Here is a 27,845-nt window from a genome sequence, read left to right on the forward strand (position 1 = left end):
GTAAAGAAAGCTGTGAAAAAAGGAACTAGAAAATCCTTTTCTTACACCCTCATTGAAAAAAAAACTATGCTTGTAAGCTCAGTGAGTGAGAAATCAAGAAGACCTCAGTTCTCTTGGTTTTGCATAGGGGCTTAGCACGTAGCCTGCATGCTTTGGTAAATTCCCACGGATTTTTTGGTCAATTCTTTCGCCGTTGTTATGACACGTATGAATTGTTTTAGCCTATCTGATTGAGATGTAGGCGAAAGATGCTCCGTGCCCTGGAAAATAATTTAAACTGATCAGTGTTCTCGATCCGTTGTTATTCAAATGGCTGAGCAAGAAAACAAGCTGATGCGTTCACCACCGAGTTTACTTCCATTTCACCTAATTAAAGGAAGGAATGAGCAGACCGCTGACTGGAACTCTAGATTTAGAGGCAATTTTTCAAAATTTAGTGTTTTTTAGAGACGCTCAAACCTATATTCAGAAAGATAGCTTCGATGATTTCTCATCTGCGATAGCACCCTCCTCGTTTGATGTTGAGGCGATGACAGCATCTTTATGATAGATTTCGTCGTTATGGAGCTGAAAACTCTATGTAAATGAAAGTGAGCACACATATGACAAAAATGATGCGCTATTCTGCATCTGACACCATGCAATACCGTAGCAGATCATCGAGGGATCAGCGTGCCATCAAATGCGCGCGCGAACCGTAATATCGTGACATTAACGTCCATTCATTCATGGGTCGTGATGCTCAGTTTTTATAGTTATGCCTTACCGAATTTCTACGAGTGTTAATGCGCATTGATGCGCGCTGATAACTCAGCCGAGTTTTTAATGCTTTCTCATTACGTATCACAGCTCGCGAAGAAGACGCTCAAATTAAAGGCCAGCCGACTGGTTTCTCTTCCACCCGATGCCAACTTGCGGGATTAGTGGTCTGCCGAATTTCATCCTGTGTTCCTTACCGTCACACTTGAGCACTGTATCCTAACTCCGAACTTTTTTTTTTCTTTCTTTCTTTCTTCGTTCATTTTTTCATTTTTTTTAAAACAATGTTTAAATTTTTTTTGTCAAACCTAACGATGCCTCATTTTGAGTGAAGAGATTTAGAGAAGTTTTAATTTTTAGTAGAGGACACTAATAACCCGCGACACAACCCTGTTTTGATGACGGGTGTAATTTGTCTTCATGTGTGCGGAGGCGTTCTGGTTTTTTCTTGTGACAGAGTAAAGAAAGGGACTAGTTTTTGGTCAAAGTAGTTTTTGACCCGATCATATTTCACCGACTCTAAAGATTACATTGCATAGATTGGTGCTGATAAAAATAAAAAATTGAAATGTATTTAAAATTTACTGTCAGATTTTTGGGTACTCTAGTAGCTCACTATTGGGCGCGGGCCTCATCAGGCAGCGAAGTGTGGTTTGGTGGTCAAACTGAGCTCCTTTATTTGAGTTCGATTTTGGCATCTCCCCTGAATCAACAACAACTGTTTTCGAAAAATAAACGATTAAACAATTTTCAACGATAAAATACTTTGGTGTTTACTTTTGATCAAAATCACAGTCCTTCAAGCCAATACTATCATTCATCATTCAATTTGTAGGATTATGGAAGGAACAAGCTAATCCTGTGCATACCACAAACATTCAAATTCGAGGATTGATAGTATTTACAGATGCAGTAAATGCGCAAGGCGTCCCATCTATTACTTTTCCTCTCCTCAAACTTACCTACTGTAAATCCAGCTTATTTCTGAGTAGTAGGGGCCAATCCTTGTCGAATTACCGTTTATCGAAATGTTTATTCAAATTAAGTCGGCTTAGGACTTAGGAGTAGGACATAAATTTTTTCGATTGAGTGTCCAGCGCTTTAACACTTCTGATCTGAGTCCACGAGTTGTTCGAGCCTTTGGCTGAGAAAATAAGGCGTTTTTTTTTTAAATTTTAAAGAAAACAAATGGTCCTGCTAGAAATGTGCTATTTAACCGCTTTAATCCAATCTTTGAGGCACATAGTTCAAATGGAGAAGGGGGGGGGGGAGGCTGATCACCCTGGTAAAAATTGTCGGTAGAATCAGGGTTCCAAAATACCATAGACCTACGGCCGGCTGTAAGATTTCCAATAGCTTCTATAGCCGGCTACACAATTCCTTATAGCCTTTTTATAGCCGATGGCGATTAAGCAACTCACAGCCAGGCGATGAAGTGTATGCTAAACGTCACTAATTACAGATCCTAGGACTTAGTGAGTTTTTGGACCATTGTTCTCTTTATGGGCCGTAGTATCTTGATTTATTTTGCGAGAAAAGCTCCGTACTTTTGATGGATGCTTGCCATTCCTAATATATTAGAGCGCCTTCAGTTTCGTATGATACTGTGCAATACATACCTCTGGTGTGAAATAGTTGCTTCAAGCGCCGTGGCACGCTGCGGTGCGGCAGGCGGGCAGCCAGCGCGAAACGCGCATTGGCGCCTACAAACCTAACAGGGATACTTCACGCGTTGCGCAATGCGTGAAGTATCCCTGTTAGGTTTGTAGGCGCCACTTCGTCGCCGCTCCGCTTTGTGTTAGGCTCTAATATTTAATCTGGTGGAGTCAACGTTATTCAACTCATGATTTTGAAATGTTTGCACATCCTGTATGGATTATTCTCGTTTTAATTGATGAAAAAAAATATGTATTAAAGGAAAATATAACGTGTGTTTTGTAAATATTAAGGTGATTCCGTATCAAACTTAATGATTTCCAAAGTACACGAATTTCTACACAATTTCTTATAGCCTTTTATAATCGATGGCGAAAAAGCAACAGCCAGGCGATAAAGTGTAAAGCCCGGCTATAGGAACTGTAGCCCGGCTGCATAATTTTTTATCGCTTCGTATAGCCCGGCCGTATGATTTTCTCCGCATTCTACAGCCAGTTATACGATTTTCTGTAGCCTTCTTTAGCCAGCTATAAGAATTCCAATAGTATTTTGAAACGCAGCTCTTATCGCCAATTTTTACCAGGGCAATGACCATATAGTAAGGACCAGTGTAGCAGCGTAGCGCGCATCTACCCATTCTGCCCTCTCTATAACCAGTTTTCCTTAAAAAATTGAATATGGAAAATAAAGTAAATTAAATTGTATAAATACTTTCCTTTCAGGATTTCTCGAACATTACTGCACTTACCTGTCTGTGCTTTGACCATATCTCACTCTTGTGACGCATTCTTCAAGCAAAAACGTTTTGTTTGTTTGTTTTTTTTTTTTTCGTTTCTTTTTTAAGTGAGAAAGGAACGGTTAAAAATACGATGTTCTTACCAACACCAAGGGAAGAAATCCAGAACTTACTCTTTCATCCATCATAAATTTCATTTCCAAGCAGTGGAACCCGAAGTTGACGAGACCACCGTCTATTGTCGACAGTGATCCGAGATTTTTTCGGATCCCAATTAATAAAACTGACAATTTAATGGACAAGCCTGTATTAAAAATCACTTAGGTTCGTAATTTTTTCGAATGTTTGAGCAAAGCAGCTCCATCCGTTAGCTTGATGCGCCCGGTCTCTGAGGCCTGTCTTCTTTCGTGAGATCAACCAGTCTATTAGTGAACGCTGTTGCTTGACCCGTCTTAAACCGTGAATATTCTGAGGAAACTCTCTCGAGGATGCGAGAATTTTTGAGTCGATCTAGCATCGTTTAAGTAGGATCACTCAGTCAGCGTTGATTTATAATTTGTTTCTGATCAGCTGAATTTCTGGCTGCTGGCAACTTGTGGCTCTTCGTTTCACGATGAACCGTGTTGGCAAAAAAAACTTGGTATCGGAATTATCGTTAATAACTTATGGATCGGTTTTTACTTTCTCTTTCTCCCTCGAAAGACATATTTACCTTTGCTTTCATGCGTTTTTGACCTGCTCATGAACTTTGAGGAACTATTTTTGGCTAAGGAAGTTGACCCAGATTTTAAAAAGTCCAAGAAATCAATAAATGAACCCTAGATAATATATAGGCACACCTAGCTCCCTATACAATTAAAATATATTAGTTCTACATGAAGATTTAAAACTATACAGAACACCCGCAAATAAAAAAAAAAAAAATCAAAGCTGACCCTCAAATGAAGGGCCCAAAACCCCTAAAACTAGACACCTAATTTTACTTAATTAATTCAAGTAACCTCTATTTTCTGCATTAATTGGATTTTTTCTGTATAAGATCAAACTTCCAGGCCAAACTAATTTGAAAAATTCATTGCAGTCAAAGATAACCTAAATTTTTGGTTTCGCTGATTTTGAGCCACTTTCAAGAGCATTTATTTGTTAAATGATGGCCTATTTGAAGATTGAGGAAATCATGTTTGAGCCATTTTTGGCATCTTTATCAAGTAATTAATGATAAAAATGATGAAATTTCAAGTTTCTCCTCTTCATTCTTCTTGGACGACGACAATATTTCCTCTACCCGCGAGGGGAGCGGAAAAGTAAAGGAGGACTTGAAAGGAGAAGCCCTCGGCGCGGCGATCGGCATGTAACACATATTAGCGCCTACAAGACTGCACGAATACCTCACGCATTGCATCAAACACAGTGCGGTCATAGCGGCCAGCGTGAAACGGATAGCGCCTACAAGAATGCATGAATACTTCACGCATCACGCCAAACACAGTGCGGTCAGCGTGAAACGCATAGCGCCTACAAGACTGACGGAATACTTCACGCATTGCGCCAAACACGGGACGGTCTGCGCGGCGCGGCGGCGGAAGTTAAATCATTAATCCACATTTTTGTTTGTTCTTTCATAATTTTTTCGTTCATTTCTTATGAATGGAAGGCCTTGTCCACATAGAGATAGGTTTACGGAACTTAACTTTCGCGCAAAGTTCCGTGAACTTTTGCTAGTAGTGTTGACAGGGCTTTCCCAAAAAATGTGTTCAACACGAGTAAATGCGTCTTATGCACCCCTCCCCCGCTGACACGTTCATTTGGTAGTTTTTATCGAGTTTCAAAACGAATGAGAAGGGGGTGGCAAAATACAGGCGGCCCATAGGCGGCAGGTAGGTGAATCCGGCCATGGACAGGGGTTCAAAAGAATAAAACTCCTTTAAATCGAGATCTTTTGCAGAGGCGCACGTAATGCATTAATTTCTGCACTTGAAAACCAGCAAGGGACGGCGTGCCCCTGGTCATTTCATCCCCTCTTTTACCAAATCACATTATCTTTTCTGAATAAACCCTCTTGATTTACAAGAATGGAAAGCTTGCCATGGTTATCACGTTTGAAAGGAGGTTACATTAGACTTTTTTTACCCCTTGCTTGGAGAAAATTGCCTCTTTCAGCCCTCTTCATTCTCTGTCCCGCCCGGAAACTCTGGCAATAGCTTGGAGGAAACTCAGCTGACTCTGATTTTGCCTGCGGATAATGATTTCAGAGAGATTGTCGCACGATTAATAATGCAAACAGTTTAATTGAGCTGAAGCAGGTTGAATATTTGATTCCAGGTTGTTCGACTCCTGCCACTGTATGCCCGGCGATAGGCAGGGACCGTGCTTTTAAGCACAGCGGGGGGTGTTCCTTATAGACTAATGTATCACCGAACGTTGCCATATCGAAGAAAAATGTTGCTTATCACAAATCGGAAGGAAAATATTGCGGATATTGAAAAGTTTGTCTGATTGCGTTGCGCCATTAGAGCCGCATGCTATTTTAGTCGAGGGCGAACACCAGTACAGTTCTCAATGAAAATGGGTTAATCGAGTTAAATGTCCTTACGTACCTGTGTAAAATCAATTTTGAATTTCACAGGGGGGGGGGGGGGGGGGGTTAGTTTTCTGAGGAATTTTTCTAGTGCATTTTGCAGAGTTAAAATTGCAGAGCTCTCAGTGGCCTTTTGGATTACGGTAGACGAGCTGTTCATTATAATTATACGTCGATGGATGCAGTCGAAAAATGAACATCACCGCATGCGGCATCACAATTTACCGCTCATGTTGTTCTTTTTTTACTAAGGAATATAATAATTAGTTTTTTTGAAAAACAGTGCTTTCAGGAGAAAACCTAACAGAAAAAAGCGGACACTTTTAAGCACTGCAATAAAAAAAACTAATTCCCGAGTTTTACCATTGATATGTTCTTAAAGTCGAACGAAAGTCGCTGAAAAGGAATGAAGGGGGATGTTTAAAGTGACAACACTGTTTTTCTTTAGTAAACGGAAAATATTCTAGAACAGGTATGGTGTGCGTGTTGACATGCCATTCAAAGGATTGATAAAATCAACACTTATGTGGGGTTGTACCCTCGAGACACCTCTACTTACATCCTGTCCATCCTCGTCCAAAGTTTTCATATTCTATGAGGGAGGGTTTATAACTTACAGGGTGTGACGCACGTTGTAGATCGATTATATGTGGATTGTTTATTCTATTATCGCCCATTTCTGCTTTACATTGGACAAATGAATGAATGAATTGATTGATTAATTGGTTTCTTTTTTATTTCCATTCAACGATAGCAATCATTCTCTATTTCAGACGTCTTTCAATTACATAATCCTTTGACAAAAATGGATGATCAGAGAGCGTTTGAGACCGCAAAATGAAAGAAATCCGTTTACTTACCGAATGGTATCGTATACGCCGTAAGGCAGTCAAATTAGTCTACTCTGATATCAGGTTTTAGGCTATCATAAAATTATGCTCAAAAGCAGGAAATGGCAAAAAACACAATTCAGAGATAGTAAAAAAAAATATCTCAAAGTTACTAGTAAAGTTAATTTTTCTAGACCGTTGGTCCTTCATACAAAGTTTCATTCCTTGAAGTGTGCGACTTTTTGCATCTACTTTCTTCTCTGCCTAAGTCGCACTGAAGCACCCAGGGAAAGGGAAAAAAGGGGACCCGAAACTGAACATCAGGCGCCTTCATTATTTTGGATATGCAACATTGACAACTGTAAAACACGTATAATTGCATCTATTCATTTACAGCGCGACGAGTCTGTTCGTGAGTGGACTCAGTGGACTGTGTGTAACTAATCAAAGGCGTCTGTCTAACTCCATTTTCATTCTTTATGAATAGAAGAAGAAGGAAATACCTATTTCTCATTCCCAGAAAGTCTGAGTGATATGAATTAGAAATGAAATCCGCTGCGTAAGTGCAGTATTCACTTTGCAGAAAGGGTTGATCTCGCTGTGTGAGAGCGGAATTCACTCAAAAAGAAAGTAGATTCTGTTTTGCATTCATATCACTCAGGGTTTTGGAGAGCAAAATGAGCCTTGGGGTGAAATGCACCCCGGGTTTCACTCTGAGATTTATACAGCATATTTCACCGAAATTAATTCTTAACCCCCACCAATTTAGATTTAGCTGCCATTTAGATTTTTAGCTGCCATTTTATTTTATTTTATCACAAGATTCCGAAATAATTCCGATTTGCCGATGTTTGGAGAAGAATTCAAATTTTTTCAAAAATTTCTGGGAAAAATTCCGAAATACGCCCGGATTTAGTTTCGAAGATCGTCAAGTTTGACAAAGAGTCCCTAAATTTGATCAAATAATTGGTCAAACAGGTAAAAAGAACCGCAAATTTCGAGAGGATTCCGAAAATAGGTGAAAATTTCGGGGATTCAGAATATTCCGGGAAGAGTTCCTATCATATGAAAAGTTCCGAATTTCGGAATTAATTTCGGGAAATGGCAGGACTCTAATTGGATGGCATTTTGCAAGAAGGAACCAAGAGTATTCCAATGTTGCTAAATTTGTGCAAATTTTTTTTATCTTGCAAGTATAAATTGATCGTTTAAACAAGTTTTATCTTTACTCCCAATAAAATATGAATTTAAGATGAAAATTACCTTTGTAAATTGAATTTTTTGCATGATTTCAGTAAAAGTTTTGCCGAAAATGTAAGTTGCACAATTCTAGCAACATTGGAATGCTCTTGGTTCCCTTTTGCAAAATGCAATCCAATTGCTGTCCCCCAAATTCTAGAGAGCTTTTTTACAGGTTTAATGGCACCGAATACTACTCCAAGAGACCGCGCTCACCGCGCTGTCAGGTGACAAGCGTTCCTCGGATTCATTCCTCTTTGTTCCCGACATCGATTGAGACATCGGCTCCGCCCGGTGACGTCGCCGAGGCCCGTGCTGCGAGCAACGGGACCCGGAGCGGTGCTCGAACTTGAACCTCCCGCGTGGAAATCGCGCACCGTGACGCAACACCGCGCCCCGCGCCAAGAGAGCAGTCCCGACTCTCCGTTTCGTTTCGTCCCATCGATTTTTAAAACCGGCCCATCTTCCCCCTCACCCTCGCCCTCGCCCTCGTTCGCCGGTCGCCTCCCCTCGTTCCTTAAGCTCGTCACGTGACTAGGACGAAAATAACGCAAGAATTGAAATCGCAGCGAAACCCCGTGCTCTCCCCGTGTCAGTTCCGTTGTTTTCAATTATGTGCAACGTATCTTTCCGCCGAGTTTCCGTTGATTACGGGTTCTTGGATCATTAACAATCAGAGTGAAATAACCCGAGTTTGAGGTTACGTTGTTCTCCGGTTTCGAGATGCTGGTGCTTCGGACTGAGTGTACGTGAAAAGTGTGGGGTAGGTAATTTGCCGCAATCACAGTTTCATTCCAAGGAATTAAATAGTTACCTATTGAATATGAGATGGGTCTCGTTAGACTGACAACAGAATGTTTTTCGTCGTTTCCAGGACGAACTAACGTAACTTCATTCCGAAGTTGTACAAATGGTCGACTCAAACCATTCTACATTTTTTACAAGACTATATTCAATATCTGTCCAAAGATTTAATGATATTTTGCCTGTGATCAGGAAAATCGAAAAATTTCAGTCACGGCAATGCCCTGAGGTGTTATTTTCTTCTTCTTCTTCTTCTTCTTCTTCTTCTTATTCTTCTTATTTCCAAAAATTGTAGTTTTCATGTAAAGATCCAGCAACTTTGAAGTGCAGTGGCGTTCATACAACCAAGGGAAGCACTGCATCTCCTATCATCTTTCATTAGATGCAAAGAGAATTAGTCTCCAAGTGCTAATAATTTAAAGGCTAGCAAATAAGAAAGAGTTGAGTCAATTAAAAAAAAAAGAAAAAATAACGAAATTTTAGTTATTTCGCCTTAAGTAGTCTCCACTTGAATACCATGTAAAAAATGAGCTGTGTAGGTCACTTTTTCCTCTCAATGTGTAATATTTACTGGTGTCATGAGGTGAACGCTACCAAAAGCGTAAAATTCCGAAAGCGAACTCCAAAAGTGGTAACTGCAGGGCTCAAAAGCACAAGGAGAGTGTGTGGAGGCTCGTACACAGAATCGCAAACCCCTGGATAAGGAAAAGACTAAGAAGAAGAATATGCATGATTTTTGTGAACGCCTCAATTATTATTTGATGGCAGACTACGAGGATTGTAAAAAAAAAAAAAATAGCACTTAAACATCAAAGTGATATATTCAATAGGGGGAAAATCCAAACGCAGGACGACTCGTTGACAAAGGTTGAAGGAAACACCAAAAATCTTGCCACAATCCCACATTTTTTGCAATGTTGAGGACCAGTAATATTGCCATAAATACATATAAACAATCATTAATTTTTCGGAAAATTGATAATGTCCCCATAAAAATCAGTAATGGTTTACGCCATTGGCATTATAGGTGACGCTGAAATTAATTTTCAGTTTAAGAGAACAAGAATGTGAAGCGCATGCGCCTAATAAAAGTACATGAATTTCTTTATAACGCCTGGATGCAACTATTCGGGCTCCGCGGATGTCTGTGTTGCATACGCACGGAACGGAAGGCGTTTTGACTTCTAGACACTCACCGCTTCACCCAGGGCGCGGCGTGGAAACGGGCTGTATTGTGAAGATCCAAAATGAAAGAGCGCCTTTCATTCTTCATTTATACTACGGAGATGTTTCTTGGGCACGAATAATGTTGCTCTACAAATCATTCTCAGCACATCGCTGTACAAAAACTGAGGCATGAAAGATATTCAAACCCGACGCATATGTGAAAATATCCGTGCGTAGTAGATGTTTTTGTAGTATAAGCGAAGGGTTGAGGGCGCTCTGACATTTTGGATTCTAGCACTTTAAACCACTGCCTGCAAAACGCCTGAACTTCCGTGCTTATGCAACACGGACATCCGAGGAGCTCGAATAGTTGCATTCAGGCGTTGTAATAATGAAATTCGCTCAAGGTTCGTTGCATGCGATACTGACTGAAGGTACTTCGCGTGTTTCTCTTACACCTCACTTCATTCCAGCGTCGCCCATTGCGCAGATGAAGTAAACCGTCACTGATTTTAATCTCGTCGTTGGCAATTTTCAGTAAAATGCTTTGTTTACATACATCTGATTAGAACGTTGCCTTTCTAAAATAAAGGCTACAGCCCTACACTTCGTTTCCTAAGAACGACGAGAGTGGAAGGTCGTTTTATGTACACTTAAAGGAGGGGGGGGATCGAGCGCGTATCTCAACATATTTGTTTTTGCAGAAGAGTTAAGTCAGAAATATACATCAACCTACAGTCAGTTCAGAACTCGATGAGGCGGGGCTACAGGTAATAGAAACAATTACTTTACGTCAATGATCGCTTCAGTCATCGAATAGGAGCACTGGCAGACCGGGTTCATAAAAAGGGATCAGTGCCTATAGTTTCTCACGTAAAATTCTAGATAAGACGCTAACAAAAAAAAGTAAATGTGTGTTCTTAAGTTTTATACAACCGTCGAAAACATGGATGAAAAAGAAATTCGACGCTCATAGCGGAACGAACCTGCTCAACGTTCAGATACGAGTACTTGGCTGAAAATTTAATAACGTTCAGGCCCGCCTCAAGGGGGGGGGGGGGATACTGGGTCCTTGGTACCGGGGCCCGGGCCCTGGAGGGGCCCGTGACGCAGGTGACAAACCACTACGAATTCATGTGTAACCCTTGTCTCGTAGGGAAAATAAGTGAAAAAATTACCCTAAAAATTCCGCAGAAGGTGAATAAAGTTTCAAAAACACGCTAGGGCACTATAAAATTGTTCTTACTTTTTTAGAGATTTTCAAGATTTTGAGTATATGTAGAATGATATTTTTAGTAACTGTGTTTCATTTTCTTCCGTTGTCGGATGCTAAGAGGCTCCTTTCTGGGCATCCTCGACTTCAATGGCTTAACTCCCTTGCCATAGACGTACGAAAGGGGAGTCCAGGGGGGCCCGGCTCCCTATAGAATTGAAAATTATCATCTGCCCCCTCAAAAAAAAATTTATAGATGTTTTGAATGGAACAATTCGAAAGTTTTTGGTGCTGAAAGTAAACAAAAAGGCGTAATTATTCTGCAGAAATTGATGGGAAATCTCCATCATAAGAGCTTCATAATGCGTCCAAATAGATTTAAAATTTCAAAAATTTCCCGGGGGAGGCCCCCCGGACCCCCCCCCCCCCCCTGTGCTAGGGGCCCGGGCCAGAAAATTGGTACCAGGGCCCGAGATGGGATGTGGCGGGCCTGTCTCACGTAGAGATTGAGATCCTAACGAAAATGTAAACCCGAATTTTATTTTGCATGTTGCTCACGTCTAATCATTGATTTTGTTTCCGTAGTCATTGAACTGTCGTGTCCTTTAGTTTTCTTACTTTCTCGCTCCCCTAGTTTTTTTTGGATTGATTTGACCTTACATGCAGTACACACCTTTTGATCTGACTCCAATTCTGCCGTGCTAAGGAAGAACACCGTATGAGCCTTCAGACGTTGCCAAGTTTCCTTCGATAAAAACAGAATTTATAAGGAAAACTGTGAATTTTTTTTCTGGAATTGTTGGGCAATTTTGCACGCAATTTCATCTAAAATATCTGAAAATTTCAAGGAAAAGTATGCATGAGTGTAGTAAAAAATAAATGTTTTATCAAGAGAAATTTGGCAACTCTCAAATGTCTATACGGCGTTCTTCCTTAGCACGGCAGAATTACTCTCAGTTAATGACCGTACTTAAGTGCATATTCCCTTACTTAGATTTCTCAGCTTCACACCCTTTTTCTTTCAACTTTTAGAGACTCAAGTTTGTGGGTAGTCGTATACACGAGTGTTTATTTTGAAGATCATCCTATGTCTCGTTTCCCTTTCACTGCACTGGTGGAAATTGTGACGTTTGCTAATAAATTATGCGTCAGTGAACTCTAGAATGCTATCTCAGTGACCCATTTAAACGCAGCCGTCATAAATAAGTCGAACCACCTACGCGAAGAAAACTTGATCGCAATGCAAAATACATTAAACAGAGGGCACTGAAGTTATTTCGAGCAGCGTGAAAATGCAAGAATTACCTCGCTCCTGTTACCGCCAACCAAGATTGACGCGCCTCAATTACAGCATTTCTAAATTCCTACTCCGCTATTTTTCAAATCTTTTACATTATTATTGTTCATTTATGTAGAAAACTTATCCAAAGCGCAGGAAAACACACAAATGTTTAGGAGAAGAAGCTAATTTATTTTCCAAAAAAAAAAAAAAAGAACAAATCAGAAAGAAAAATGTGAAAGTTTGCCGTGGCAAATGTTTAAACCGCATTTTTAAAAAGTATTTGTTGATATTAAAAATAGCGCAGCTTAGAACTGCAACAGCAGCACATACCCCTCCAAAGCCTCCATAAGGCTATCAGACTTCAAAGGTTTTTGATTAAAAGTAGAAGCTAAAATAAAAAGGGTTAACATACATTTTGAAAATGAAGGAACAGAAACTACATAAGACTGAAATGTGTGATCTCATATACCCATGCGCTGCAAAAGGAATTCTCTTGAAGCTTACTTACCTCCTTCAATCAACAAGTCATGCTGTGTCCGAAGAGGTGCTGCAGTGTATAATTCATTGCGTCTCACGAAAATGAAGGCGTTTTAAGATCGTATCAGTCGCCCGCGACCGCGGCGCGGCGCAGCACGGCTCGAACTATGATACTCCTGTCCATTCCTCAAAATGGCTAATAAATCAAATGTTAACGCAAAAGAAGTTTGTGTTAACTGCGTGCCATGGTGATCCTCTCCTACCTAAATCTTCTCTGCGATCTGAACTAAAACGGATCAATTTTTTCAAGCTATGTCAAAATAAGTCTTTCGGCTCCATGTAATGTTTTCAGTGTCAGTAACACACCGGAATTAGACCATGAAACCAATTTTCGTGGCTTGCTTAGTGCCACTATCAAATGGAGTCTGGGTGTCACTATTTAGAGTCTGATTATAAATTATATCACGCACTAAGGGGTGCTGCGTAGTCGAATTTTCGCTTAACCCTCAGTTTTGAGGTAGAATAATAGAGTATACAAAGTTTGACACTAATCGAGGCAAGGATATTGAGATAGGAGTTTGTATTTTCTCTTATAATTTTCACCAAATAACGCTTTCACTGACTTCATTAAAATAATTATGATGCTTAATTGGTTTTTTTTCTTCTCTCCACTCAAGATTTTGGAGAGGGGTATATGTTATCGAGACGTTTTTTTTTTTTTTTGGGGGGGGGGGGATGAGGAAAATAAAAAAAATTAAGATCCATATAAAAGGTATTCGAGAGAGGAGGCATAAAACACTCCGAATGACACTGTAAGAACATTCATTTATGGACGACCCCTTGAGTGAGACATAGTTTGATGAGTCACTCCATTGAACAGTGAACACGGATAGTCATATAATCAAAGGCACTGACCTCCTGATTCAGTGCCCTCCTCTATCCTTTTTTATTTCCTTATCATTTCGCTGCACCGGACTGTTATCATTCCAAGTATCCAATCATTGCACATCAGTGGCGCGGCATGCTTTGCGATAGAATCGATTGATTTGCCATTTAAACCAACGGAGAAGGATCGATAAACAGGGTGTCGCAACGTACACCTAAATAATCGATTTTTTACTATAGCTTCAAATGGGTAAATATCGAAAATCGATCATTCGCGCCTCGCCACTGTTGCACATCCTCGCAACCCACGAAGAAAAGTTAATCAAGTGAGAATTTATCTGCATTGCATGTCTGACAGGGTCAGTTTTTCAACTTTTCATGTATCAGAATCGAAATTTAAACATTTTTTTTTTTTTTTTGTGCGGACAAATTTTTCAGTTTCTATTATTTTGTTCACAGTGTTACACCGGTGGATCCAATGAATTCAGATTTTCGAGGCCTTGAATAATGAGTTGCGTGCCTTGCTGCCCGAATGAAGATTTCATTCCGCAAGAGGAGCTCGATCGATGGACGGACGATATTCATCATGTTCTCAACAATCGAGAGGGTACCCGCCGTTTCCATGAGTTCCTCGTCACCCGAGGCTTGGATGAAAGCGAGCTCACCCTGGAATTTTGGGAGAGGTGCAGCCGGTCCCTGGATCAACTTTCCGCCAGCGGTTCTCCGTAAGTAACTCCTTTTTTGTGATACACGTTGACGATAATCCTGCCAAGCTAAGGAAAAACACCGCACATTGGACCGAATCATACTAGTCATAAAAGTAAATTTGAAAGTGAGAATAAAACACATGCACCGGCTAGTCACGTCATCTGGCAGTACATACCATTGGAACATAATATGTATTTTAGCAGATATATCATGTGTTCATATCTCCTCCGATAATTGTTCAATTTATGATCAAGAATATCCTCGTGTTCAGTTCAGACATCAAAAGGCTGTATAATTGAGACTTTTTTTAAGAAAATATATTTTCGAAGCGTAGATTTAGGAGAGTAGGAAGAATAAGTCGGACAGAAATGATTAATTGTTGTGGATTTTTATATCCAAACGCTTTAAAATGCGAGCATGTGATGATTACCTGATAACGAAATGATTTACCAAGCCCATCGTAGGGTGTAAAGGTGTGATTTTCACCCAGTATTTGATGCAGGTACTCGGACTTATTGATCGGCAGGAGCTATCAACTGGACGTATTTCTACCAAAGAGACCTATGTGCAGATGAAAAATATGGGGTGTGCTCGTGGAAGCTGGATAAGAAGCAATGTGGTTAGTGGGCGTGATTCCTTTTGAAGAATGGACCATTAGACAAGGTACGAATTTAAGCATTCTGATGCATGTTCCCTAGTCAGAATTTCACATAGAGCACGATTCGTACAATGAAAATTACTTAAACCAACTCCTAACGAAGATTTTAACGTTTTTATTTCACATTGGTTACGAGGAATTTGAACTGCCCGCTCACAAGAAACTCAAAGCACTACGCGAGTCAAATCGCGCACTACAACGGTTTCAGCAAGCCTCTCAATCGAGCAATGTTCATTTCCCACCATGTGTTGTTCAAACTATAAGCAATTTGCCATAGCTGAGCCAAAGCATCAAGATTAAGGTTGTCAGATATTTATATACCAGAGATTGTCATGATAACGTTTAGCGCTCAATTTGAATCAGGTAGAGCATTGAGTTTTCATGAGCGGGAGGTTTGAATTCACGCATCAAGAATCATTAAATATTTTCGTAAGGAGTTGATTTCGGCAATTTTCGTTGTGCGTATCATGTTCTACGTGAAATTTTAGTTATGAAACATGTATCAGAATGCTGCAATTCGTACCTTGTCTAGTGGTCCATTGGAAAAGCGGGATATTACATTCTATCAAAGAGATCTATGTGCCATCTGAATGCGGAATTCATGAGCCGCGGGCATGGCACGAGAGCGTTGTGAACAGGGCTCATGAGTTAATGACCACGACTACCGCAACCACGAGGAACGTGACGCCGGCGTCCTCCTCCGTTGACGTCACTGGCGCACAATTATTCTCATTCACTCTTACGCAAAGAGAACTAACGAGCACACCCCATATTTCTCACTTGCACATAGGTCTGTTTGATAGAAATACGTCCAACTGTCTCTGAAAGTTTTCAAATTTCCGACTTGAAGAGCGTGCTCCAATAGATATAATATACCCGACTCGTTCAAATCACTACCGAGAAATTGGTCGGCGTTACCTATACTATCAAATTGGACGTGTCTGTGCTAAAAGGGACTATGTCCATAGGGTTTGCGTGCAACAATAGTGCAACATAGTTCCTTTTAGCGTAAATACGTTCAATTGTGGAATTGTAATCAGTTTGTCCTCACGAAATTTCTTACAAAAGGGTTTGACTTCAATTTTGACAGTTACGCGATTTAACTAATTGAAGATTCTTTCTCGCTGAGACAATTGCCAGAAACTTTGAATGAGTTTAAGGAAACGCCTCTAACAAGATATCGTTCAATTTTTTTCAGGCCTGACACCAGACATTCGGTTGAAGTCATGCGATTTCACAAGGAGGTAAAGGATTTGCTGAGTTTTGCGGAGGAGAACGTGAACTTCGATCTAGCCCAAATGAAGATATTTTATGAAGCTGTCAAAAGCGCTAACGTGGATAAGTTGAAGACAGTGGTGGCAGAAGCGATGGAGTCTGCGGTCAATCTTTTGGACGATGATTATCAACTCTTCAGGCGTCACTTGCTGCGAGAGAGGAACCTTTTAAAATCTCGGTGATTCGGAAAAAGTGATGTTCGTTGAAAATTTCCTCGTACCTGCTCAAAAAGGAACCATCAAAATCTGGTGTAACCTTGTTGATGAAGGTTTTGCGTGAGTCTTTCGGCTTGTTCACGTTTTGAAGTTCCTGAGAGATTTATATAAAGTTCCTGATAATAATGTTAATGATTCGTTTCGACTTGAATACACTGAAATGAGTATGCATACGTACCTAATTGTGAAAGTAGCGTATTGGAAAAGAATCTTGCCTAAAAAAATCTAAAGCCACCATGAAACCTGAGCATTATAACCGGCTACCTTAAAATAAAAAATGCGTTGAGAAAAACAAAGTATTTTCTTCCGAAAATACCTACATTGTCTCTCCAATACGTCAACCAGCAGCTCCACTGCTTCGCTAAAACGCCTTCAATTTTTGCTTCCGCAACCATTACTGCTTCGCGTTGATATGTGAATCCAATGTTACAATGCACTTTTGTACCTACTCACAAATTCTAACCACTCTAAGTTTAAGTGCGTTAAGGTTTAATAGCCTGTTGCTCCTTCTGATTGCGTAGAATTCTACGGGTAACATGAGTCGATTATTTGATTAACCAGAAACAATAAAACAGGATAATGAAAAATCACAAATGTATAGAAATGAGGAAGAGATATTAGATAAAATGTCGTGCCGATATTTCTCAGATGCGTCGGAAATGAGTTTATCTGTGTCTTAACAAGGGAGTTTTTACTAAAAAAGTTGTGGGAGAGCTAAGTTTGTGGGAGAGCAGAAAATAAGAAAATATTTAAAGGGCCGAAAAGAATTGTATTAAAGAATTTGGAAAACTATGGAATTACAAAGAATAGTCACACTAAAAAAATGTGCCAAAAGGGCGAACAAGGGGCACAGCGTACTAGTACGGGTCAGATGGTAGAAGAACCTCGAGAAATGGGCAGCTCAAGCTTTTATAGGCTTGCTGACGTCACAGGTGGTGAGTCAACAAGTCTACACGCTATTGGCTGGCTATAATCAGTGGAGCTATCAGCTTCAAGTTCAGTAATAAAAGTAATGGGTAATTTAAGGTGATGGCTGGGAGATAGGACTGAAAAAGAGGAAAGTGTACGAAATCCAGCCATCCCTAGTGAGTAAACTGAAATGTAATGAAAAATCGAAAATGTGAAGGAAAAATATGAGAAGGTGTTGACAATCTGCCTCTATTGCAATGAAAGATTTTATTTTGTAGTAACTTTGATAGCAAAATAAAGTAAATACCTATTTCAAAGAAAAATAATGATGATGCTACTTTAAATAGGTCTGTGGTTACATATTTATTTGCAAAAAAGTTTTCCTTTTATGACTTTTCACCACTGAAAATGAGAAATTATTTTCAGCCTTTTCCAAAACGACTGAGTGCTGTTAGTGTTGCATTCATAATCTCAGCTATCGTGCCTTTTTATGCAAAATGTTAGTTATGATACTCGTTATTTGCATATATTCGTTGTCAATCATACTCGTAGGTATGATTGAAGGAATTATGAGAAAGAATTTGTTGGGATTCTGAAGGAATTGGTATATGCGTTCCTGAGGATTTATCCATACTTATGTAATTACTACACATTGACAGCACGAATATTAGGTAACACCTTGTAGTAAGGAACGTGTATTGAAAGTAAAATGTTTTAGAATCGCGGTGCTCCCGGCATGTTCCAAAAAAAAATTTGTCTTGGCAAGTTTTTCAAGAAAAAAATACGACCACTTGAATTTTGTTAAGATATTGAGATTATATAAATTTCAATCGACTTATTAAATAACTTGCTAGAGCACAGATTTGTTTGAAAGCTCCGAGGTATTTTAACGCTGAGGCACTGTAACGTCCGATTATACAAGTTCTGTATAATGCGCTGTTTTTGGGAAGAGTACATGATCCACGGGAACAAGGAGTGGTTCATCATTAATTTTGAGGGCTTTTTATTTGCACGAAGTATATAGAGATATTTCGCGAGTAAATTTGTATTTTCGATTTGATTAATTACTTCATTAAGCAAGCCCTGCGTGAGCAAACAGAGAAATTTCAGGGGTATTGGACTCAATCCAAAGTTGTAGATATCTATAGTACCTAAACTTGTTTAATTTAAAAATGGTTAAAACTTCTCATCTTTTATACAAATGTTACTTGGGTACTTATTTTCGTTTCATTTAAGGCCCAGAAAGAAGTTTTTGTTTAGTTATGTACTTACGAATATTTGAAATACTGTGCGGCGAACTTTTCAGTTAAATGTCAATTTTTGTACAATAAAATTTTGTTAATTTTCTACCTCATTATTTTTATTAAATATTACTCTGTATTTTTGAATTTTATTTTTTTCATCCCCTATTGCGTAACATTTTCTTTCAGTCATGGGTGGAACTAGGAATTTTCTGTGGGATGATAGAAGGACAACCCGTAAATGGAGATGTAAGAGACACAAAAACATCCTGTCTAGAGGGATTTGTGGGTTTCCTCCGCAGTTCCAAAGAGTGGATTTCCCTATCCACAAAGGGAGGTCCTACTAGTAAAATTTTGAAAACTTGAATCGTCTCAGGAGTAATTTTAAGCTATTCTCAACAACAAATTGATCGAATTAAAATTTCAAAGGTGAAAAAAATGTCATCACACACTTGTCAGCAATTTTTAACATTTCAAGGGGGGGGGGGGGGGCTTTCCGCTTTACCCGGCCACATATATACTAGTTCCGCCCATGCCCTCAGATATTTAAATTTTTAATAAAGTGAATGCATTTTGAGTGGCCATAGGAAAAGAAGAAAAAAAATGCAGTTCCGTGAGAAAAATGCAGTTTGTCTTGTCGGAACTTCAATAAGTAGCATCGTCAGAAGTAAGTACAGCTCTTCCTCCACTTACACATAAACATGATCCTGTATGAGTGCGTGGTATATATAAAAGATAATGATTCAATGATACCTGAGGACAGGATGTATTTTCTTTCTCTGTATTTTCGAGAAAATCGGCTATATTTTCATAGAAGGCAACCAAGGCAATATTACTGTGGCACCTTGGCTGCAACACATTTTGGCTATATCTCGCTTTGCGGCATAACTTTATAGGATAGGAAAGGATTGAAATTGGAAAGTCAAAAAGATCAATCTCGTCTATTTTTTTCAGATGGTTTTCACATTTAATTTTACGATGAAACCTATCATACAAATCAAAACTTAATCACGCAAAAACAGGAAAAATTATACGTAGCTCTTCGATTGACCTTATGTAAACATAGGTATTAGTCAATTCTCCGTTTAATTTTCCTTGATAATGTAGAAAGAGAAATTCCTGATCGCGCGTGACAAAATGAGCAGTTTTCCAAAAGGACATATCGACGGTGAAACTACCAAACCACGTATCTCGTTTGCGGTGTTTAAAAATCTACGCTCACATTTTATTTTTTTGAAGTAGACCAAATCAATATCATTCCTTGAAATTTTCACGGAATTTTCTCCGCACAAAGAGGAAAAATCACAGAAATTTTCAAGACTGGATGTTAAGTAGTTTTTCATTTAAAAAATAAAGTATGACAGGAAGTCTGCGACGTCGCAAACCGAGATACGTGGTTTGGTAGTTTCACCGACGATATGACATATGAATGGAAATTTGAAGTTTCGTAGTGTCAATAAGTATTTCTAAAATTAAGAGCCCTTTCATTTGCATGTTCTGATTTGTGGTCATACTGATCAGGTATTTCTCAGTGTTTTATCATGATAAGGAACATGACAGATCTGAAATACGAGCAAACATATATTTGATTATTTTTACAAATGTATTTGTAAAAAATGCATCGCGGAATTACTACGAACAGGCTGTACTGTGCTGCAAAACTCACTCTATCAAATCACAATACAATGAAGACCTACCTAATCACACACGATGCTGTGTTGCGTTAATTCAAATTCTCATCGATTCCCGCTGCAGTCTCTGATTGGCCGATTATTTCAAGCGTGACGCCACAAAAACTCCAACAATATTCTCTGTGAATTATAAATTTACAATCAATTAAATAATGGAATTTTCTAAACCACTAATATGATAAGTTAACACAATTTTGTTCATGATATAACACAGAATATATTTAACAATTAATAAAATTTTGTTAGCAAAAATGGCGATCCCTGGAGTTGCTAGCTTTGTTCGATTTTGGATGAGTGTGTTTGTATTCCTGCGCACGCAAACAGCTGATTCTCCAATGAAAAAATAACAAAACACGATTAGTGATCTGTTGGTCGGCTGTACGCATGTCTCGTGTTTGCCGAGTAAACCCTTCAGCACCTATTAGAATACCTATCCCTTTAGGTATGTAAGCTCATTTTAAGTAGGTTGTGTACCTCTAAGGTGATATTCGTGGCTTTATAATTTAGGAAATTAAAATTTTTGATACCCGAAAGTTCTTTGTTTGTTTACCGTAGTCAACTGAAGTTCGTGTCTTTTGTTTCCAAGTTTTTGTTCGTTTAGCTGTCTATTTTGTTCCCGTTCTTTTCTAAAGAATTTCCATGAAAATTTAGTGAGCGTTTCGTTGTCTAACTCGATTAGCTGCAGCTCATTTCTTTGCCTTCATCGTAAATCCTCAAGCATTCCTACCCGAAGACTCAACCATGCAAACTCGAAAAGTTTTTTAGCATCCAGGTAAATTACATTATGATAGTACTTAGTTTGACATAATTTGTCCTTCATTATCATCCCTGAACTGTGAGTTTGTAGGTTTAGAGAACCTAGATTCTATCAAACAAATACTACACTGCCAGTAGGTAAGCAGACCGCTTTCTACTTAAATTTTTGGCAACTTTCTTGAGGCGTTATAATTTTCTGTTCCTCAAGTTCCTTAACCTCTAGGTAAACAAGATAAGACAAGTGTTTATTTTTCACCTGCCTGTCAGCCTCTGCTGAATACTCATTTACATTGTCCGTAGAATTACATATTTCGTTTTCAGTTCTTAAAGTGCTATCTATTTAGTCAGTTAGTCGTCACAACATGAATGAACGTTCATTTTGAATCTCTACGGAAGTAGATTGTTCTTTACATACCTCCGATCTAGGTATTATGTTTTGTTTACTAAGATTGCGCGTCTATAGCTTTCTCTCTACACTGACAAGGCACAATTCTATTCACTGTCTGGATTCACTAAAAATATTTTTAGTTAATCTTCTTCTAAACCTCTACCCTATAAAATAAATTCACAGTGTTGATCAAATTTTTTCTTTGAAGTGTTCCGAAGCTTACAGAATACGTAGGTAGGTGATGATCATCCGTGGTTGAGGTGAATGTGGGTAATTTAAAGTCAGTGCAGCGCAAATATTGTATTATGAACCTGCTAATGTGTATCTGTGAATAGTCCAGTTACCTTTGTTGAATGCAACTTAACGTAGTTTTTATACGGTAGAACTAATGAGTTTAAGTAAGCAGGTAGAATGCAGAATAGCCAACTGAAGAAGTAGGTTTCTTTTTCTTTCAAAGACTTCAGAAGAGCAAAATTATTTTTATATTCTTCATTAGGTACTTAAATACACTTTCATCTTTAGTAACTGTTTTGATGTTACTCCCAGGTGTACTTTATTTAATCTGCACTCTTGTGTTTTTCCGGAGAGGGATTGGAAATGTTTTCCGAATCAATAGATCATTCATATTCATAATTTTTCAAGAATTTCCAGAGGCAGAAGATCTAAGTTTTCTTTTCATGCTGAAGGTTCATTTTTTTTTACTCACTTTGTGCCATGATTTATTTCGTCTGTTACTTAGTCTTTTCAATGTTTTATCGGCCAAGAGCACGCAAGAGTATTATTTTTCTACAAGTTTGAAATCCTTCACGAGCTCATCTAGGTACATTCGCTTTAAAAGCTAAGCTTAAATCTCAACACTACCCCTCTCATCTGATTCTTGTTCTTTTCTGCTCTTGTTCAAAATTTAACTGAATTTTATTTGCATACGAAAATGAATCAGTTAAGTTGTTTTACAAACCTGGTTGCTTTTAAGTAAGTACTGTCGGGAGCATAAAGGCGAGCATATCTTAGAAGGTCCCTCCATAGGAAAGGGAGCAATGAAATAAACACATTTAAGAAAAATGAGAAGAATAAAATTTCTGTGAACAGGTTTGTTGCACTTAGCTCGTTCCAAATTCACCAGCACTGACATTCTTTTGCACGTAGGAAGTTTCTGTCAAGTATTTACCAATTCACAAAAATAATGAAGCAATTCATGGTTTTAGAATGTACAAGTTTGGAATTAGGAGACCAGAATCCTTCCTTGTAACAAAAAAGGAACTGTATTTATTTATTTTAGCAGGTTAAAGCTCCCATTCACTTAGGTACTTTAAATTCTAGAATGATCCTTGAAGTTGGTTTCAAGGTATTGACTCTGGTGAGTCAGATTTTTGAGTGGGGATAGCGCCCTGATATTTTTTAGAGGCTCCGTAATTTAGATAGACCACTTTGACATCACTGATTTATTTCAGACCAATGATTCTTCCTAAATCAATAGATATACTTAGGCAGTGTTTTTAGCAATCTTATGCATTTAACAATACAGTTCTTTTTTTGGAAGACTGATTTGAAATTTTTCTGTGATGGGAAAGGGGGGGGGGGTGTCGCTGACAACCTGTGCCACAATATGTTTGAGGATTTTCTAAATATTGCTAGTTCTTTTCTGTATATTGAGGGGAGGGGGGGGGGGGGTGTGATCTCAGACCAAGAGGCTTTGGAGAATTGTAAGTGTACCTGACCTGCCTTATTTATTTGACCAACCTTTTTAAACACCTTTCACTATGCTAGCATTCTGGAGATTTTTGAATGATGCCCTTTAACCTGGAGCTCGAACGTAGCGTCACCATTAAGGTCCCCAATTCAGTTTTATGAGGGGGGTGAATTGACACTGCCTCTTTTTAATTTTGAATTGCCTGCCGCGTTAAGCCTAATAACGTCGATCCCATTGTAGCTCTGAAAATATATTCGGTAATTTAAATTTGGCAACGAATAAACTTGGAGTCCCTTCGTTAGAGGTCGCCAGGATGTACGAAAATCCGATGAATTTTTCCCTGTCGCATGAGGTTTTATTCCTCCAGTGCATGTGATTTGTCCGTAAATCTGGCACTCTCCGCTCTGACCCTGATCAGTCTAGATCCATCAAACTGGTCGTCGAACGTCTGACTGACCTGGTCCCGCTTCGAGCCAGGCGTGAAATCCAATCCAAGCACAAGCACCGTTAAAAGGAGCGTCTAATAATTCGCTCGCGATCACCTTTCATACATGCTCCTGTAGAGTGACCCTCTCCTCGCTTCCTCCTCATAAAGTCATAAATGCGCGGGTAATCGGCTCGGTCAGTATAAGTACGGTAGAATGCTAAGGTCGGTTTCTGCATCACAGAACAAGTGACCCCAACGTGGAGACACCTATACTGCCGTCCTGAGGAAGACGAAGAACGCCGTATGAGCCTTCAGACGTTGCCAACAGGGTGTATAGCATCAGGATTTTCCCGATTCCATCAGGATTTGAGGAAAAATCAGTCGAAAAATCAGGATTTGAGGAAAGTCGCCTGTCCGATCGTATTACTTTCGCCTACGCTTACGCAGAAATTTTAATTTTTCTCCACAAATAATGAGGATTTGAAAAAATTATCAAATCAGGATTTAGCAGTCAAAAATCAGGATTTCTCGAAGTGAAAAAAAAACTAGACACCCTGGCCAAGTTTTCTTAAATAAAAACCAAATTTAGGACTGGGAAAAGTGAATATTTTTCCCAAGATCTTCCGACAATTTTGTACGCAATTCAATCTGAAATAGGTATCTGAAAATTTTCAGGAACAATATGCATGAATATCGTTAAAAGCGCATGTTTTATCAAGGGAAAAAAGCTCTCGAAATTTCATACGGCGTTTTTCCTTAGCACGGTATTATGGGTATGACGATGGTTGAATTTTGTAGGACGTCAAAAACGATAAGATTCGTCTGAACGCAACCCGTGGCATTCGATAGCTTTTTCCTATTGGGTAAGTAGTGTCGAATTTACCTTCACCATCCCAAGAAAGCAACGTTATGCATCTCATATCATTGAAGATGTCGCCTTGTAGAAGATGCTGTGGATGACGTCATTAACCGTGCTAGTCCATATCGATATCGTGGTTTTCCCACTTGGTCGCATCTCACACTTGCTAGACGAACGAAATTCTGTATAACACTGTCGTGATGTTTTCTTCTCTGTGCGAACGTAGAAACTTAATTAGACATTGATACCATAGCGTAGCGGAACGCTCTACGAATATTTTGGGATGGAAGTCGCCCAAAAATACCAAATGAAACCGGTGTTACTTATGGAAGTTCGAAGTTTCAAAACTGCATAGTTTCTAGAAAAGAGTTTTTAAAAATCTGCCGAGCTCAGGACACAAAATTTCTGGATTATCGCTGCACTTTATTGGCAGTAAAATGATCAAAGCCGCCGCAACACATTCCTCCGGACTTTTTCGGCAAAATCTCAAAATCCGATTTTTTTTCTCAACTCGACAGTAATCATCTTCCGTGGACCAAGGTGTCGTTTTTCTGTGGAGGTCAGGTCACAATTAGTATCAATTTTTTAGAACATTACTCGCAGCTCAATCTTGGTATCAAATCAAGTTGTAGCAGAATTAACATTCAACCGTCAGCTTCTCTAATTGAAGTAGATAAGAAAATTAACCGCATTTGTAATCTCTTGGTCGCACCTTAAGAGTTCCGAAGTCACCTACACATCAGAACGAGAAAGAATCATGGATTTTCTGACATTCGCTCGAGACAAGTTACGGGAGTTCGTGACGAAATCGACATCTGAATGGAAAATCATTTCAGTTTTCCACGCAGAAAACGCTTAAGTAATTGCTCCTATTTAAAACCTGATGATAATTCACACGCGTAGTTAGGTACCATGGAGGAAAATTTTTAAAAAAAAAAAAACTTGCGGTCTAATCCGTCATGGAACATTGAAACAGCTGTTTAAGCGTCGGTTTCCTCTTAAGTTCCGCATGAGTACCTGTATCTAATTTTCTCCGGCTAGAAAAGAACTTTAGAAGTGTTTGTATTCGCACTGATGCGTATCTTCGATCCATCCTTTCATAAATTTCAGTAATCTTTTGAACCGTGTTCAGTTAGTTGGCTAGTAACGTTATGCTTTAACTGGACTACATTTTTCAGTAAGGAACTATTATTTTTGGCACATTTAGAAACATCTCGTCGTTTCTCAAGCGAAGGAACGTTACTCTATTCCAAGGTTGCAAAATTGACTCGAACAAATGGAATTTTCGCAAGAATTTGACCTGACGATTTCTGTCTAAAATTGTTACGATTTTTGCGTGTAATTAGACGGAAATACACTGAAATTTTCAATTTGAATCGTTCATCAGTTTCCAAGTAAAAATGCCATTGACGAGGGGAAATTTTCTTACGTTCTTTTCGTAAGGGAAACGGCGTTACAGTATTTACATCTGTGTCATTATTGTAAGAATCCAGTTTTTGTTCAAAGAACCAGGAGGAAAATGGGATGGAAGTTTCTCTGTCATCAGGAATCCGATTGATCGCAAAAATTAGAGATATCTCAAAGAATGAGAACATTATACACCTTATACCTTTACCTGTAAATACCTTTAGACACAATGGCCCAGTGCACTGGGCAACTCAGTATTACAAAAATAATAAAGATTCCAACAGAAATGTTACTCACAGTCATCCAAAGTGGATTAATAAATGCAATACTGGCTATAATCATTTTATTTGGTTTAATAGCTTCATTTATTCAAGTATACTACACTGGGAAAAAAAAAAAAAAAAAAAAAAAAAAAAAAAAAAAAAAAAAAAAAAAACCACATTGGATCTAGAGTCCAGACTCTTGAAAATATTGACAAGAAAAAGGACTCTTGATTCAATCAGATTTAAGCTTAAATCAAAAGGAAATCCGCTCAAATTAAGAGGTTTGATTCTTGATTTAAGCTTAAATCTGATTGAATCAAGAGTATTTTTTCTTGTCGATGTTTTTAAGAGTCTGGACTCTAGATCCAATGTGTTTTTTTTTTTTTTTTTTTCCAGTGTATAGTATGATTATAAAGGTATATATAAACGTATATTAGGTGGATTACAAGCCACTGCAGTAGCTTGTTGTAGGTATGAAAAGTTACACAATTTTCTCAGTTTGCACCAAGGGCGCGTGGAACCCTGAAAGTCTATTTGTATAAACATATTGGGTACTCATTATTAGATACGACGATACCACATAATTTTCTTTATGAAGCTAAATGTCAAATTCGATAAACCATTATCAACGAGCGAACTCCTTTTTTATCAACGAAGTTGAGGTTTCAGTTCGCGAAACCTCGCTCTCTTTCGAGCCGTACAGGTTGAAAATACAGCAATATAAAAAAGAAACTGTCATAACCACCGGTTGTAGCGAGAACCACTTAATGCAACCTGAATGACTCTTAAGGTTTATCTACAGCTGCGTGAAGTAAGAAATTTCTCCGCGCAGGGGGCGCCACCGCTGTGTTTTAGAGTCCGTACAGCACCACGTGAGTCCTTGAGCTTTTATAAAAGTTGAAGGAATTTCTGTTTAAATCGAAGATAAATAAGTTCTAGCTATAACATTCTTCTTCCTATTGACCCTAAAAACAACGTGAAAAGTCATTTCTGAAGCTCTGCAATTTGATCCCAGAAAAAAGTAGGGTTAAGCATGATGACCTTGATGCAACCAATCGCGCTTGATCGCTCTCAGCAGTTGGCAGATATCTCTCTCCCACCGTGAGCTGTCTCTCTCGCACTTACAGATATCCCGTAAGAGAAACTGGGATCAATTTACAGCTTTTATTATTAGACTTTCAAAGCTCGCGTTTGTTTCTAAGGATTCCAGACGTATGCTGCTAGAACTTATGAGTCTTAGAATTTAAGATACCTATTGTGATATTTAAATAATCACTGATTTCGGAGTCGGATTTTAGCAGCGCGACGTGGTGGATTTTTTCGGAACTACAGCTGAAGATTAACCTTAAGTGGTGGCGGTATTCATCCCCACTATTTGACAACCATTGCAACTATAGGCCCGCCGAAGTAAACGGGGTGAGAGATACCGCACTGGCCTTGGCCCTACTCTGTCACCCCTCCGCCCGCCCCCCGTACTACTCCACCCCCTCTACCCCCTATTATATTGTAATTGCCCGGACTTTTTCCCCCTGAGCGAAGGAATCGGCTTAGCGCCCCAAAACCCGCACTATTTGTATATCTAGGTCATCCCTACGATCTCTAAGCTTCCGTCTCTCACTCTTTTATGCAATATCAGCAGAGCTGCAATGACAAACATTTGACTCCCCCTGCCGTTCAAGGTGTGAGTCGAAACTTATCGGGTGTTTTTAACGTAGGTGTAGCGAGTATGTCA

The 27,845-nt window shown here is 39.0% G+C and overlaps 2 protein-coding genes across 5 annotated transcripts in view; both read left to right on the forward strand.

Moving 5' to 3' along the window:
• The window catches only part of LOC109034461 (uncharacterized), a 36,875-nt gene extending 18,104 nt beyond the window's left edge, over positions 1–18,771 (forward strand). For 2 of the 3 annotated variants that reach the window (XM_072301758.1, XM_072301756.1), the window contains 2 exons: positions 14,086–14,351; positions 16,191–18,771. In XM_072301758.1, the coding sequence (XP_072157859.1) occupies positions 14,134–14,351; positions 16,191–16,449 (477 nt within the window). In that variant the 5' untranslated portion in view covers positions 14,086–14,133 and the 3' untranslated portion in view covers positions 16,450–18,771. Of the gene's footprint in view, positions 1–8,347; positions 8,562–14,085; positions 14,352–16,190 lie in introns of those variants that run through there. The other variant, XM_072301757.1, reaches the window with a different exon arrangement.
• A 2,000-nt stretch (positions 18,772–20,771) lies between these two features.
• The window catches only part of LOC109034428 (monocarboxylate transporter 14), a 78,358-nt gene continuing 71,284 nt past the window's right edge, over positions 20,772–27,845 (forward strand). For both annotated transcript variants that reach the window (XR_002009144.2, XM_019047557.2), the window contains exon 1: positions 20,772–21,095. The gene's annotated coding sequence lies outside the window, so the exon portion shown is untranslated. The remainder of the gene's footprint in view (positions 21,096–27,845) is intronic.

Source organism: Bemisia tabaci, chromosome 6 (assembly GCF_918797505.1).
Source record: "Bemisia tabaci chromosome 6, PGI_BMITA_v3".
Taxonomy (NCBI): domain Eukaryota; kingdom Metazoa; phylum Arthropoda; class Insecta; order Hemiptera; family Aleyrodidae; genus Bemisia; species Bemisia tabaci.